The sequence below is a fragment of the Micropterus dolomieu genome, linkage group LG07 (genome assembly GCF_021292245.1).
Source record: "Micropterus dolomieu isolate WLL.071019.BEF.003 ecotype Adirondacks linkage group LG07, ASM2129224v1, whole genome shotgun sequence".
Lineage (NCBI taxonomy): Eukaryota > Metazoa > Chordata > Actinopteri > Centrarchiformes > Centrarchidae > Micropterus > Micropterus dolomieu.
The window spans coordinates 11,917,584-11,934,434 of record NC_060156.1 but is presented as its reverse complement, the minus strand read 5'-3'; the positions used below and the strand labels follow the sequence as shown (position 1 = coordinate 11,934,434).

The 16,851-nt window shown below is 39.6% G+C and overlaps 1 protein-coding gene across 2 annotated transcripts; it reads right to left on the bottom strand.

The window, feature by feature from the left end:
* Window positions 1–3,284: 3,284 nt before the first annotated feature.
* Window positions 3,285–15,358, bottom strand: LOC123974287 (polypeptide N-acetylgalactosaminyltransferase 13-like). 2 transcript variants are annotated; one of them, XM_046054885.1, is made up of 4 exons: window positions 15,227–15,358; window positions 14,336–14,470; window positions 11,313–11,541; window positions 3,285–6,114 (listed from the first exon to the last, which is right to left on the bottom strand). In XM_046054885.1, exons 1-3 carry the CDS (start codon window positions 15,287–15,289, stop codon window positions 11,356–11,358), a joined length of 384 nt encoding a protein of 127 aa, XP_045910841.1. In that variant the 5' UTR covers window positions 15,290–15,358; the 3' UTR covers window positions 3,285–6,114; window positions 11,313–11,355. The 2 variants fall into 2 exon arrangements, with proteins under 2 accessions (XP_045910841.1, XP_045910842.1); XM_046054886.1 differs by lacking the exon at window positions 11,313–11,541 and having other exon boundaries at window positions 15,227–15,344.
* Between the last annotated feature and the right edge of the window lie 1,493 nt (window positions 15,359–16,851).

The window sequence follows — 16,851 nt, the reverse complement described above, 5'->3', positions numbered from 1 at the left end:
CATGTGGTGGATGAGCAGAGCTGCATCTAAAAACCAGTGATTCCATGGGGTACAGCAATTGGGTCAAAATATGGAGCCTCCAAAGGACAGATGAGATTGTCAGCATCTTGTGGTAATCAAAGGACATTACAACTGTTATACAATGAGTAGAAGAAGCAGCAGCATTTAACCACAAACTGAACCCTAAAAAGCATCTTATATAAGGAGGATGATACCTCTTACAGCCACACACAGTAAGATGATGAAATATTACAAACACAATTTTAATCGTTTAGGTACTCTTTAAAAGCAAATTTAAATATTGTTCCAGTGAGGTCTGTTGGTTTTTTCTTTCTCAGCTGAAGCGAGACCTTATTAGTTGTCGCTGTAGTCAAAAATAGCATTAGAACAGGAGTGCTTTGTGGAACGGCTCCTGGAGATTGATGATTGATTACTACACAATTACTGCTGAAAGCAGCAGGGCCCCTCCTCCTAATCACTGCTTTCATCGCTAAAAGGAGATTATCACATAGGAGAAGCTTGTTAGTGCCACTTCCTCCCTGCAAATCAATAAAAATTACTCAAGAGATTGCAAGCATACATCAGAAATGTCAGTTAAATCTCAGTTAAATCCCTAGGCTGGCTCTACACATTTGAAGACAGGTACTGTACATTATTCTATGTGTGTGTGTGGGTGTGTGCCTCCTGTGGCGGTAGATCTGAAAACCTACTGAGATACTAGCCTCAAACCATGTCTAATTAAAGCTTCTTTTCAATGCCTGCGCTCTGGAAATTCAGATCCCCTCTACAATTAAGTGCAGGATTTCTCCTCTGGCCTCCAGCGAGAAGAAAAGGCACATCCGAGAGATTATCCCCCTCTCTCTCCCAAACTCTGCCTCTACCCATTATTGGATTCACTTAGTTGACAGAGCCACATTTATTGAGCAGGGAGGGACAGGTAGGCCAGGCGTACAATCAAGCACGCAGGAGACATTTAGAGAGAAATAGGACAGAAAATGTATAGCATCATATTCAAAGTCGAGGCACGAAAGTGTTAAAAGCTTGGTTAGAGAGTCCTTGAAAGGTGATCCTGGAGAGCATCAACAAAATAGGTAAAAATGTCAGCTTTTGTTTGAGGACACAAAAATTTTACAATTTATTGTATTAAATAAAGGTATTTACATCAATGAGATGTCAACTATCAGTAACATCAGTGATATATGGGAGTGCCAGCATGAGTGGACAATGGTGTGCCTGCTAAAAGAAAAGAAGAAACAAAGCAACCAAACCAGGAGACCATGGGGGAGTTGAGAGAGAGCAAGGCAGACTGAACTTGCTTAAATACCTCAGATTTCTAAAGACCCTATGAACATTTAGGAGAAAAACAGGAACACTTACAAATCTTTAAAACAAATTCCTTAGGGCTTAATTGAATAACGTGAGGGAAATAGATGGCATATAATTTGTTCCTTGGTCTCTGAAGACCCAAGTTATACATTTAAATTCTTAAGACAGCCACAGTTCTAGATCTTAAATGAGCCCATGCTTTATATAATCGAGAACTGTGCAACTTCCATGGTGAGAAGCTCTGATCACGTACTACTTTCGAGGACCACAGTGAGCCACAGATAGCCACAGATAAGGCCTCCATTAGAGCTAGTATTTTAAAGCATATTTAAAGCATCTCACCCCTTAATGGGCTCCTCTGGCCCAGTCACAGACCCACTATCTTATCCTCACAGGCCCAGTTAACCAGCCTGGATTTTGCTTACTACAGGTGTGAGACTGTCTGAAACGGCAGTCAGGGCCCCTGTTGAGTGTGGTGAGGCGCTGATGTGTTGTCAGCTCCACAACAACAACTATTAATACCTCTGCAATGGCTACCTTGGAGTGGTGTACAAATATGCAAGTATAAAGCGAGGGAAGTAATGGAAATGACAATATACATCTGAGTGTAATATTAATACTTTCTATGTGTTCCTGTTGAATTTAAACTGCTTTTCTGCATGTGCCATAAACCAAATAATAATGCAGTTTTTCACTTTAGGATTATAAGAAATATAATTTTATAATAAAGTAGTGCTAAAATGATTTGAAGTTACATGCCACAAGAACTGAAGCTAGCTCGACTAGCTGAGGTGGAAGTACTGCAACCCAAAGGTCAGCTGCCTCCATCTGGTGTAGCTTTTAATGCGTGTAGTGGGCATAGTTGCCCCCCACCTGAAGGCGCCCCACTTAGAAAAAAGGCCAAGAAAGTGGATTGTTTGGCAGCTAAAATCGAAACACTAGCCTCATCCATCCATCCATCTCATCATCAACCACTTATCCTGTGTACAGGGTCGTGGGTGGGCTGGAGCCAATCCCAGCTGACATCGGGCAAAAAGGCGGGGTACACCTTGGACAGGTCGCCAGTCCATCACAGGGCCACACATAGACAACAAACCAGTCACACTCACACCTAAGGACAATTTAGAGACACCAATTAACCTAGCCTGCATGTCATGGGATGGTTGGAGGAAACCGGAGCACCCGAAGAGAACCCACGCGGACACAGGGAGAACATGCAAACTCCACAGAGAAAGGCCTGGGACGACCAAACGCCCTTCACCCCGAACCTGAATCTCACTCGGAATCTTGGCATGATGATGTGGGCTTACACGCGTTATGTCCTATGTTGTCCCAGGTAATAAGTGACTTTGTTGATATTAAATACTCGACCTGAGACACTGTTTCTGGGAGTCATCCTGCAGTTATAGTACCGTAGTTTCATACATAACTCTCTTTCTTTTCTTTCTGTCTTATATCACTGTAAACTAAATATCTTGGGGGTTTGGAGTGATTGGACAAAACAGCCAGTTTGGAGAGGTCACCCTAAGCTGTTAAGCAATTAAAGTAACCATTAGTTTCAGCCCTATAATATTCACCAAAGTGTTAGATAGTTAGATATTCCCTGTTCTCTATCTCCATTGCCCTCTATTGGCACTGTAGATCTCCTTTTTCCAGTGTGCCATTCAGGAAGAGTAATTTTGCCTCTCAGATATGAACAAAGCCAGAATTATCTGAAAGGTCTTCCTTGCTTAAATGTACAGAATAATGAGCCATGTCAGAAGTACCTTTATCAGCCGACAATGGCAGGCACCTTTACAAATACTGGAAAAAAGAGGAAGGAAACATCCATTACACTGTAGTTCTTATGGCATCCTGTGTACATGTGTAGTTCACCATGGCAGAGTGGCTGCAATTTACTATCTTTAAAAGCCCACACACTGAAACCCTGGTAATGAGATGTACGGGGTCTTAAAAGCTTCAAGAACAAGGTTTATTAAACAACTGATATATTGGTGTGATGTAGTGTTCACATTTTCATCAGTTGCTTGACAGTGGAATTAATGCTAAATCTACATTTGTTTGGTTTTTTTCTACAAAAAAGGCAAAATGTACAAACAGGTAACATCACTTTTCAACCAGTACATTGAAACATTACATTCCTATTTTAACACCATGCACTTTAACATAATGAAAAACAATAAATGTGTGTGTGTAATACAAAAGAGGTGAATTTTAGTCTGAATGCCAAGCAGGCACTTGGCAAAGATTCAGTATTCAAGCAGCATTAATAGTATTTCACCATTAGTTGCTCCCTCATGTATGCTCACCTAAGGTCCTTTAGGTAGTCTGAGAATTGGTTTCATGGGGCCGATGATGACTTCCAAAACACACCGCAATTTCAAAACCCAAGGTAAGCACTGGTTTTTATTACCACGATTCCAAATAAAACACTGCAATACCTCGTGATCTGTTTACCATTCAATGTCTTTTCTCCGAGGAGTGTTCAAGTTTTACAGTATCTTAGAAAAATAATTGGTTCTGTATGTACAACAACAACAACAACAACAATGGTGATAGAAACATGTTAACAGCATTATGTACAATAACATTTGTTGCCTGATCAACAGAGTAGTGAAAAGTCACATTTGCTGACGGGTGAGAACTGATATACTGAATATTGACTTTACTGTAACTAAGTATTTGAATTAGCATTAATATGAAGGTGACATATTCATGAGATATGTTTTTTGTAGCTTAAAAAAAAAATCTAAATGAAAAAAAGACAACATTTTCCTTTTTCAACACCAAAATAAATAAATCATCTCAAAACCAATGAACAAAAAACAAATCAACTTTCTAAAGGCACACATAACTATTGGGCTCCAAGACATCATGATTTCTCAAGATATTAAAAAGAATTTAGCAATATCTTTGTAGCAGGACTCTGAAAACTTGCAGAAACTGGTAAAGGTGATGTGTTTTTTGTAATGGCACGCTCACATAGCCATGATAACACAGAGCAGTTGAAGTGTTTCAGAATATAGTTGTTATCATTTAGGTGGAAACTTACATTCATTTAAAATCAATTAAATCTACTCAGAGCAAAGTCTCAATTACTTGCTACTCATTTCGCGCAGCCTCTTCTTTCATTTCTTCAACCTATTAAAAATAAACTATAAATGAATATTATGTGATTAATCAACTCAAAGGGAAGGAAGTGATAGCTGCACTCTTGTCTTACACTGTAGTGTTTTTAGATGGTTATTATTACAGTTTATAGTTGGTTTTCCAAACATCTCCAGAAATCCACCTTAACAACTAGAGCCCAACCAATAAATCGTCCAATATTATCTTATCACATATATATTATTATCTGCCTATATGTCAGGCAATGATTAATACATATTTTGTTCACAATTTACAAGGGATCCTTCTTAAAAGTATGGTTAATGTTATTTGTTCATTTTAAAGTTGAACTGAAATAGCATCAGTTTTGCTGAGAAATTTGTATATACTGCATATCCTTTATGTTTGTCTTAACTTGTGTGTTTATTTGGTTTCTATTTACCAAAAACTGGGCCCATGAAAAAGAGACAGCTAATGCTAGCTAGACCCCCTCCTTAGCATAATGTGGGAAGAACACACCACTGAGCAGGTGTTGATTCAGCCAATGTTGAAATAACATCCAGTGGGAATTAGTTTTAAGGTTAGCAAGTTAGGCTAACTAGCTTCCACTTTCCGAGTGGAATACAAACTTTGTGTTAAGTTTTTATTACCTTTACATGAATGGGGTACAGGGACAGTTTGCTTCAGGTTGACAGCCAACACTATGTGGGCTTGTTATAAAGTGAAAAAATCAAAAGTCAGTCAACTGCTGGTATGGGAAATGCCCACCCACAGGCAAAATGGAAAAATATACCCAATAGTGGCAGCATCATTATTATAGTTTATATTTTCTGGCATCAAAAGTGATGAGAATTCAAATTTCAGTTCAACTTCAAAACCAAAATTCAGTATAGATACAGTGTGATTATCTGATTTTTCAACTCTCCTATATCAACATCGGTATCTGCTTTCTTGGTCGGTCTCTTAACATCACGTCATTTGAATGTTACTCAGATACTGATATGAAAATAGGATCAGCAGCAGTCATAACAACAGTCTTGTTTTTTAGACTACCTACAGTGGACACAAATGCACTGCATGTACATAGCAAGAGGAAAGTCATGTACAGTGCAAACCATCGCAGAGACGTGCTATTATCTTGTTATAGATCCTTTTTAATTATTTGTCCAGCAGCTAAGCAGCAGTCTGAGCAGCACAGTGGATGCACGGTTAGCGGTTGTTTGACACAGCATGAACGCTTTGTTGTCCATGCAAAGACCTCACACATCGTTCTTCCTCCTTGGACACGATGAGGTCCCTAAAGCCACAGCTCGTCATGTCGCCTGAAGGTGCAGGTGCAGCTTCTCTCAAAACCTGTGGCGAGCTTGAAAAGGAGACGCTTCCAAAATGGAAGACACAACGCTGCTGCCTGGATCTCTGTTACAGGAAGAGGCGCATGATGTGTGTGGTAAAGCCACCTGGTGAAGGCATGGAGAGCCATGACTGGTAGGATGAGAAAATAGTGGTTGGGGGAGGGGGGTGGGGGGGGTGGGGGTGGAATCAGACGCTCAGGGTCATGTTACGAAGCAGCCACTGCTGAGAGCGGCTGCCGTTGCAGTCTCTCAGGGTAGGGACCATCTTGTCCTCCTCAGATGGCATGTCCAAACACTGGTTGCTGTTCACATGCATCAGGGTGAGTCGCTGGAGAAAGAAGGACGTAGAGATAGGCAATTACACAGATGTAAACATGTACAGAGAATGTACAAATACACAAATCAGCACTTTATTACATATCGTCTGTTTTGAGAGTTTTTCTTTTAGAATTTCCCTCAACCTGCCTCATCAACTGTACTTAAACTCGTTTCTGGAGAAAGTTGAATCCAACTGGATGACGATGAACCTTCACAGACATACTTCAACTATTGATTTCCCACCTTTCACAAAAATACATCTCGACTCAGTAAATGGCCTGAGGTTGTTACACTCCGTAACTGTAGCTGGAGCAAGAAAAAAACAATAGGAACAACAAGAGAGTGGGATGTTCTGGTCAAGAAAAAGTGAGAGTCGTGCCCCTTGTACAACACAACATGCGCTGAGGCTGCTCAGAGAATTGAGGCTCCCATTGGTGGGGAGACTGCTGTTATTGCCACTTTATTCGGAGGGATTTCTCTGTGAATGACTGAAGCATCAAAATGTCAATACAGACAAAGAAACTGCAGCTTTGGCTTATTATTTTTTAATATAAATTTATTAGAACATATATTGTAAAATTGAAATTATGGGCTGTCACTTGCATTAGGCATGATACATAAAGATGATCATATAAGTACCAGACAGTGACATGCAACAGCTTATATTGAAAAATGACTGAATAGATATGTTACAGGTTTCCTGGAAAATTTCAGCTTTAGTTGCAGGTCCTGGTATTGTGCATGCTAGCTCACAGTCACACTGTCATGATGTCAATAAAACAGTAATCATTAATGTTATTCGTAACACCTCCAGCCGATTGACACAATTCATCCTCTAATTGTTTCAGCAATATCAGTGATAATTAATAAATATCTTAACGGTCTCTAAGATCATGGGAGTATTGTTTTAAGGGCAGATTTAGATTTAAAAAGGTTCTGACCTCAAACATTTCTGTTATTTTTGGAGTTTACTCTGTGCCATGTCCTCACAACAAAATAAGCTCAAATTCATCTCCTGCTCCACTCCACACATAGCCTCCTTTCCCCAACAGTGATGTCTGTTCAAGTACATAAGCCAGAAGACAGAGCAAGCGCTTTTAAAATGTCCAGACTGGAAAAACACACCTGTTGTGATGAGCTGAACTCAAGCACCACATGAGCATGTAGCACAGAAATCTGTGGCTATCTGCCATGAAGGCTTCAGAGATAACACCCCCCACTAACAACTGGAAGAGAACTCTCAATGGCCTTGATTAACCATTTATGTTCATTCGCTCAGAAATAACACGCTTCCGCAATTTCGCTCCTCACTTGAGTTGCTTTTCTGGTCCTAATGATCACATGCAGAGAAGTAGAGAAGCTGAAGTTGGCCTATAAGGAGAAGCCTCTGCGGTTATGTGCTACTAAGACACCATTAAGCAATTTTTAACAAATATACATACAGTATCTCACAAAAGTGAGAACACCCCTCACATTTTTGTAAATATTTGATTGTAACTTTTCATGTGACAACACTGAAGAAATGACACTTTGCCACAATGTAAAGTAGTGAGTGTACAGTTTGTGTAACAGTGTAAATTTGCTGTCCCCTCAAAATAACACATCACACAGCCATTAATGTCTAAACTGCTGGTAACAAAAATGAGTACAACCCTATGTGAAAATGTCCAAAGTGGGCTCAATTAGCCATATTCCCTTCCCGGTGTCATTTGACTCGTTCGTGTTACAAGGTCTCAGGTCCCAGGTGTGAATGGGGATCAGGTGTGTTAAATTTGGTGTTATCGCTCTCACACTCTTTCATACTGGTCACTGGAAGTTCAACATGGCACCTCATGGCAAAGAACTCTGAGGATCTGAAAAAAGGAATTGTTGCTGTACATAAAGATTGCCTAGGCTATAAGAAGATTGCCAGCTATAAGAAGACCCTGAAACTGACCTGCAGCAAGGTGGCCAACAGGACAGGTTCCACTCAGAACAGGCCTCACCATGGTCGGCCAAAAATGTTGAGTGCACGTGCTCAGTGTCATATCCAGAGGTTGTCTTTGGGAAATAAACAGCATTGCTGCAGAGGTTGAAGGGGTGGGGGGTCAGCCTGTCATTGCTCAGACCATCCGCCGCACACTGCATCAAATTGGTCTGCATGGCTGTCATCCTAGAAGGAAGCCACTTCTAAAGATGATGTACAAGAAAGCCCACAAACAGTTTGTTGAAGACAAGCAGACCACAGGACATGGATTACTGGAACCATGTCCTGTCGTCTGAGGAGACCAAGATTGGTCCAGATGGTGTCAAGCGTGTGTGGCGGCAACCAGGTGAGGAGTATAAAGACAAGTGTGTCTTGCCTATAGTCAAGTATGGTGGTGGGAGTGTCATGGTCTGGGGCTGCATGAGTTCTGCCGGCACAGGGAACCATGAATGCCAACATGTACTATGACATACTGAAGCAGAGCCTGATCCCCTCCATTCGGAGACTGGGCTGCGGGGCAGTATTCCAACATGATAACGACCCCAAACACACCTCCAAGATGACCATTGCCTTGCTAAAGAAGCTGAGGGTATGTGCCCAGACCTAAACCGTATTGAGTATCTGTGGGGCATCCTCAAACGGAAGGTGGAGGAGCGCATGGTCTCTAACATCCACCAGCTCTGTGATGTCGTCATGAAGTAGTGGAAGAGGACTCCAGTGGCAACCAGTGAAGCTCTGGTGAACTCCATGCCCAAGAGGGTTAAGAGGCAGTGCTGGAAAATAATGGTGGCCACACAAAATATAGACACTTTGGGCCCAATTTGGACATTTTCACTTAGGGGTGTATTCACTTTTGTTTCCAGCGGTTTAGACATTAATGGCTGTGTGATGTGTTATTTTGAGGGGACAGGAAATTTATACTGTTATACAAGCTCTACACTCACTACTTTACATTGTAGAAAAGTGTAATTTCTGCAGTGTTGTCGCATGAAAAGATATAATCAAATCAAATTTACAGTATCTCACTTTTAGTATATAATATATGATAACTGATCACTAAATAAGCACTAACCTCACTTTTCCCCAGTCTGCACACTGTTATCATGGGAGCAATTGTCAAACTAAATAGCACAGCACACATGAAAGAAAATACATGTGAACAACTATAAACGCAGTCTGCATGTAGCATTAAAACATACTTAGAGGCATGATTTTTTTAGGCATAATTCTTCATTAAAACAAGATTATGCTTTGACTGTTGACAGGGGATATTCAGACTAATGAGCACACAGAGACGCTCAGGCCATGTTTGATCTGAAGCTATAAAACACAAGGGCCTGACATTATCTGCCTGGATACAAAGAAGTGCACACACATACACACACATATATCTTTGCTGAAGTACACATTGCAGGCCGCCCTACAGCCACATTTGTTCAAACAGAGCAAGAACAAAGAGAGCAGGTGGCGTTTGACCTCACACACCTGCCAAAGAACTAAAAAGAACAATAAGTTAGCTCTATACTAGAGACATTTTACGTTTTCTTCTTTTATTAAAAAATCATTCCTACACTGTTTTAAGTATGAGTAAAGAAACCACAAATAAGTATAATCAACAAATACTCCTCTTTAAATATTCACACATGGAGCTTCTCCGAACTGGAGGTAGATCTAATTCATAAATCATAAGAACCTGGCTTAAGCGAGAATGAGTAAAATATTTTTTCTTTCATTCAAAACAAATAAACCTACTCTAGTGACAGAGATGGAAGTACAATGGCATAGTGTAGAAAAACCGTTACACATTTAATGAAAATCCTAGAAATGTGCAGGTCCTGTCCTTTGCTCATAATTATTTCATGATTCCTTTGGGGCAGAGAAAATTCCCATTTCAGTCAGCAAACCAGCAAACCAAACCAGCGTCTCCGGAGTGAGGTGCACCAGCTAATTAAATGAGGACCGTTCCTAACTAAAAGCCCAGGTTGAGGAACATTATTCCCTCTTTGTCACCAAGCAGCACATTTAACTTGCTGAAAGGCACAAGAGTTCCTGTTTGATGTGATCTTCTGCTGACTCGGAAGGAGAGCTAGAGGGTGGGGCTGCTTTTTGTGGGAAATACAAAAAACAGCACATTCCCTTTGTCTCAAGGCAGAGTCAGAAAACACTCATTAGCAAGGTGCTCTTGTGTACGTGTTCTCCTCTTGTGCTAGCTATGCCACAAGGCCCTCTGAACAACAAATCAGGCCATCTAACAGCAGGTCACTGTACTGCCGCAACTCTGACACACACCAGCAGCCCTGGGAGCTCCTTACCCAATTTACTCTGCTTGGACACAAAAACTGTGGCATGCTACAGTGAAATTGCTCTTTAGCTTCTTCAGAGATACAACAGTACAGGACTCTGAGGAGCAAAATCCATATAACTCAGCAGAACAGAATTGGCTACACAGAAAATGACAGACAAAGACTGGAAAAAGCAGGAAAATAAAAACCCTGCAATGGACAGAAATGCTGAGCCAAAAAACATTCCTTACAAAAGTATGTAAATAAGCAGGCCGAGTGGTGAAAAGCACTGATAATTGAGATTCGTTGCTTTTATAATATGTACATGGGACACAGTGTACACAGCTGCTTTAGGCCAATAGGAGAGTGGCCTGAGAGGCCACGGCCATGAAAGGTAGGTTCACAATGAAGGATCACTTCAAAAGAACTTGTAAACAATGGGAAGCCCGTTTCAATCAGCCCGGCACGTAGATAATAAGCTAAAAATAAATGCGTCCTCCTCTGTCTCAGGCATCATTCACCAAACGCTCACTGTCCAGGGGACAGCCACTGAGTTTCCAGATCAAAATAAAATATTTCTGTTGAAAAATATACATCAAAAAATGAGATCAATTTTAGCATGACGACTGGATAAACGTCTTGCAGATAGCATCTTAAACGGGGCCATCTTGATGGGACATGTCATTACTTGATGTGTCTCTGCCCTATCTTCGTACATTCCCCATGAAAGGTCACCGGTAAAAGCGACTTAATGCTTCCTAAAACAATTTGCATGCTGCTGACTAATACCTAAAAGATCAACATCACAACAAGCTCTGCATTCATCTGCTCTCAGTAACAAAAACAAGAACAAAATATTGACAGAAGAGGTCAAACTAATCTACTTCAAGTTCTAACTACATCACTACGCAGCAGCTAAAATGACCACCAGCTTCTACTCTAAGCCTAATTTGTACTAACCTGCTCACCTCAGGCCCTACAGCCCACCAGAGCAGATGAGACTTTAGAGAAAATAATCAGTGGGACTATAGTAGAGGCGTCTAGCGACCTCCTGACGCGTGTAGTTTTGGAGGATCCAGGCCTGTAAGGGACTGTTGTTACAGTACTCCACTGTGGGGCCGTAGGTGCCATCCTCCAGACGGCTGATGGTCAGACATGATTGGGTGATGATGTGGAGAAAGGTGTGCTTCTGTGGTGAGGCGGGATGAAAGGGGCAGATGGTGGTGAAGATAAGTGAGAGAGTCAACAGTTATTGTTAAATTTACCCACCTGTTCTGCTCAGCCATCTTCTCGAGTTCAATAAGAGATGAGAGTTCAATTTCAATTCAACTAGAAAAGGTGTGTTGTTTATTTGAGGTTTTCAAAACCTGGACTTAACAGCCTTTACATACAATTTAACAATTCTGCTGTAATATAATGAAATATTTCAAATATCACAGCTTGTGAAAGAAAAGCAGCACTGAGTTCATAAGAGACATAATATCTCAATCATGGATCTGTGTGAGGCACTAAATTCATAATCTTTAAACTAAAGCCACAGGATGTAACAATCAAAAAGGGGAAGCAAATATCAAAATATCTGAGCCAAATTTCAACTGACACAATTACCACATCAACAACTGCTAAAAACACCCTTAAAATGAGACATTCATCCATCCATCCATCCATCCATCATCAACCGCTTATCCTGCGTACAGGGTCGTTGGGGGGCTGGAGCCAATCCCAGTTTACAATCTGTACAATGCAGATGAAAACATTTTTTTTTTACACTATAAAAGATTCGATGGGTAATACAAAGCAACTTTTATAACTGGTTATTGTCTGATTTGTCTCCCTTCCACACTTTAACCTTTTTTTCACCCATTTAAGATTTTAGCGGGAAAATTACATTAATTGTTTCTATTGTTGTATAGTACTGATTTTGACATATATTGTGTGTCTCATTTAAAGATGTTTTTTATCAAGTATCAATGTGTTGACTTAAGAATTTGAAAAGGGTTTGAAATTTGTGTTGAGCTTTGGCTCCCCCTGATTGGTTGATACAGCCTCTGGCTTTATGCCAGGTTAATGTCATACTGGAGTTATTGTAATTACGACTATACTATTTGTAAAGAGCATTCACATCATTCCCCAAGTTGTAATTATGACTGGGATAAACCGATATATCCAACTAGGCACTTAATGATGTGAAATTGCTCAACAACAAAACGCCTCACATCAGCCAAAGACAGTCATAATTAAACCTAATTTAATGGATATAACGTTATGTGTATTGTCAATGCACAGTATTTGAATTCTAAATTCAGCAGATTTCCCCATTTAAACTTAAACACTGTGTGAGTAAGAGTAGGTGAATAAGTTTGACTGCCACAATGTATGTAACTGATATATTTGTGAGTGACTGCTGTACAGAGCAAAGTGAATGCAGCTTATTTCTGGCTGAAACAGCAGAGCAGGTTGAAAAAGAAGGAAGGCTGTCTGTCATGGTTGTGAATGAATACAGCAGGAATATGAAAGAGTCAGGTATTCCTATGAAAAAGAAACTGGTGACCAGATGAAATGTTAACAGTACTGTAGTCACCCAGGATTCAAACTGTCTATCACACAAGGGCTAAAAATAACCTCGGCCACTGACAGCGGTAAAACCCCAGCCCGAGGCCGGTCCTCTTTGTTTATGAATTATTAATTTTTTTATATTAAGAAGGCACCCAGAGAACAAAGTGTAATGAAAGGATTTCTCCCAGGGTTTGTTCAGTTCATGATGGAAAGGCCTTGTCATATCTACATGTCAGTGATCTGACATCTTAATCACTGACAGGTAACATTGTATTCAGTGCAGCCTTTTCTAACCGTCTCCCAGTGGTTTAAAGCAAAATGCATGAATAGTTAATATAAAAGATGCTTTTTGAGTTGTATAATCCATAATGTACTTTGAGTTCTGAGTCAACAGAGCTTAGGGAGAATATTTTGGTTCTCTTAAGTGACTGAAAATGTCTTTCTGTTTTCCATTTAAGAGCCTGAAACATCTGTTTCTGCATTTGATTGAATATTGAAATTGTAAGACTATTACAGTTGCATAACCAGGAATATTAAGTAAAATGAAACAGTATTATGGCTTTGTCATGTATCTAATATTTGTTTTCATTTTGGTGCTACTCCAAATGAAAAAACTGTGACTCACTCACACATTTATATGTTGTGTAAATTTAATAGTGTCTTGCACGCTGGTCTGCAATGTACCACGCAGTATAAAAATGGATTATTTGTTATTTGTTTTTCAGCCTCGTCACAGTTATAATTTCTCAGATATTAAGTTGGCTTTATTAGCTCTAACATTTGGTTTACTTCTATAGACTGGCCATCAAGTTGAATGGTTGTACTTTCATTTGTGTAAATGATTTGGCCACTTATAGTTAGATCTTTAAGTGGCAGATACAGTAGGTTAATGCTGAGTGAATGCACAAGTCTCTAAAACAGTTTATAACCTTATGAAGGAAGAATTAATTACATGGCTGTATTAGACTACATTAGATTTAAATGATCTATTTTAACAACCATTGACACTCCACAGTCCACACAGTGTTACAGGATATCATGAAACTGGAACCACGGGACTGAAACTATGGGGCAATACTCAGGAGCGATGATTTGAAAAGCTTACCTCAAAATCATATTCCCACTTGCCAACATACTTGTGAAAGGAGAAAATATGAAAGGAGAGACACAGCTGCTTGGTAAGGAAAGCAACTCAACTTCTGTGCTGCTAAAAACACTGACATACAGCACCATCTGGTGGCAGCAAACAAGTACTTAATTTCCAACTTTGCAGCATTCTGCACCACTGCACAGCAATCTCCTCGTGACAAACACATCAATATCATCAATCAGCATTTCATCAAAGTCATTTTTCAAAACATCAGCCATCAGGAAGCAGGAATGGCTGCCTGAAATAACAGATTACAGGGCTACTATAAGAATCCTACCTCAGCATCGTACTCAAACATCTGATTGCCCTTCATGTGGTGACACTTGAGCATGACGACAGGTCCGTTGAGGCGGGAGACATCCAGACAGAGGTCATCTGTCCTAATTTCTTTATCCGCCGTGTATGAGAAAACCTGAAAACAAGATGTCACACTCAGGTCATAAAAAACATTAGCAAGGCCAACATTATCCATCATTTTGCATTCAAGAAATGTAAAATATGATCGTGTTTAAAAGTGCTTTTGATGATATGTGAACGATTTGCACATCTTTATTCTTTTATTTTGATCAACAATCAATTTCTTCATGATTTGCGTTGTGAACCTAATTCAGATTCAGAGTATATACTGTGCAATGTGTTTTTAGTGCTTTCTACAGCTACAATGTTTAACTCCTCTTTTTAAGCTATACGCAATGCCCCATAATGAGAGTTGTAAGGACAGAAGGAATAATTGATTAGACTGAAATGCAGTTCAGTTCTTGGCACAAACCTTCAAGATTTGCCTAAGACCTCACAATGACCAGAACATGGAGCCAATTCAACTTCGACTTTAGAATGAAAAAGAAAAACTTGGCAAAAACCCAAACTTTGTAATGACAATCTGTGTTGGCAATTCACACACACTCAGCGTCCAACTTGATTGAGCTGAAACTTTCTAGCAAAGACAAAATCCCAAAGCTCATGTACCCAAGACAAAGAAGAATCAATGGCTAGTTTGGTTCAATGTTCATTTAAAAGAGATTTGTTTTGTACATTCTGTTTAAAACACTTCAATAATGTTTCTAAAAGCATGTTTCCAGTTAGTGTTTATAGGACACTGTGCGTGGGTACTTTAAAAACTGAATCCAAACCAGAAACGTTAAAAAGTATGTGTACTTTTTCCCCTCACCTGGTTTCCACCCATGCCGTGACAGTTGAAAAAGCCAACTTTCTCGTTCTCCTTTCTTCCCATGTTGTCCACACACTGGTTAGTCTCCACATTTCTGATCTATAAGCGGGAATTCAAATCAAAAGAATTAGTAGCTACTTTAACTGAAATGTGAAATTAACTTCCTCTCTCTAGTTTGGCTTTTTCATACTAGCAATTTATCTACTCGATTTTCACAACTCAAAACATATATGGTCAAACCTTTGCAAATCTTGCATTTCAAACTTTGTAACTGTATGTTTTCAAAGCTAAACATTCTTATTGTCCATATTGTAAATGAATCTAGGGATAGAGATAAAATAGAGACAGATAAAACCCCTTAAGACAAATGTGTGATTTCTGATATTTGGCTGTATAAATAAAACTGACTTGACCAACCTAAGTTATAATGTTCTTGAGTTTAGAATTTGTACGGCAAAGTTTACAAAGTTTACACAGTGTATTCTAATAATACCAGGGACCCCAGGCTACATGTCCATCTATTTGTTATTTTCAATGCCAAACAGAAGCCAGTCAGGTCCTGCTGAATATTTCTCATTAAAAATCAATCATCTTTTCTTCACCCTCTTTTTCTGTTAGTGTTCATTGCAGTCCTCCCATTTATTGCTTCTGTTTCAGAATAACCTTTTAGCATTACACACAGATTTCATATTATCTGTATTTTGGGGGGTTTTACATAGAGCTGAAATAATTCTGTTAATGTATTAGTTGATCGACAAACTTTTTAATCTGCAACAATTTTAAAGTCAGTTAACAGTAGTTAGCATTTTTAGTGTAAACATTTCCTGGTTCCAGATTTTCTTTTCTTTGTCATGTATGATAGTTAACTCAATATCTTTGGGATTTGTACAGCTTGTCGGATAAAACAAGACATGTGAAGACCCTAAATGTTACTCTGAATGTCACAACTGATCTAGCTGGCTTCAATGAAACCAACTGACACAGCTTGCTGTTTAAGATGCACATGCTGAAGTTGTATCTTGATGACACACAAGTCACAGCCACAGTGTTGTGGAAGCTTTCTTTACATAAAAAGTGACGTTATTCAAACCACAAGCTTTCTCTCATTACTCAGTCAACAACTGTGACTAGCGATTAATTTGATCAAGAAAAATGCATATTATTTCTTATTATGTCTTTCTGCCTGATTCCACAAGAATTTCAAGATATACGCTTAAATCAGTAATCAAAAATATTAATTAGCAGCTATTTTGATGATCAAATATTTTTATCTAGTTATTTTAAATGCAAAAATGCCAAACATTTCCCGGTTCCAGTTTCTTCAATGTGAGGATTTCAAGCTTTTCTTTGTCATACTTCATGGTGGTCCAGTGGATAGCACTGTAGCCTCACAGCAAGAAGGTTGCCTTTACATGTTCTGCCCGTGTCTGCGCGGGTTTCCTCTGTGTGTTCCACCAAAAACATGTTAGGTTCTCCTGTCAGTGTTATTGACTGGTAAAAAATTCTGGAGTTGGTCCCCGGGCGCTGCACAGCAGCTGCCCACTGCTCCCTTGAGGGATGGGTTAAATGCAGAGGATAAACGTCACTATGTGCATGTGACAATAAAGAAACTTCTTCTAATTTGT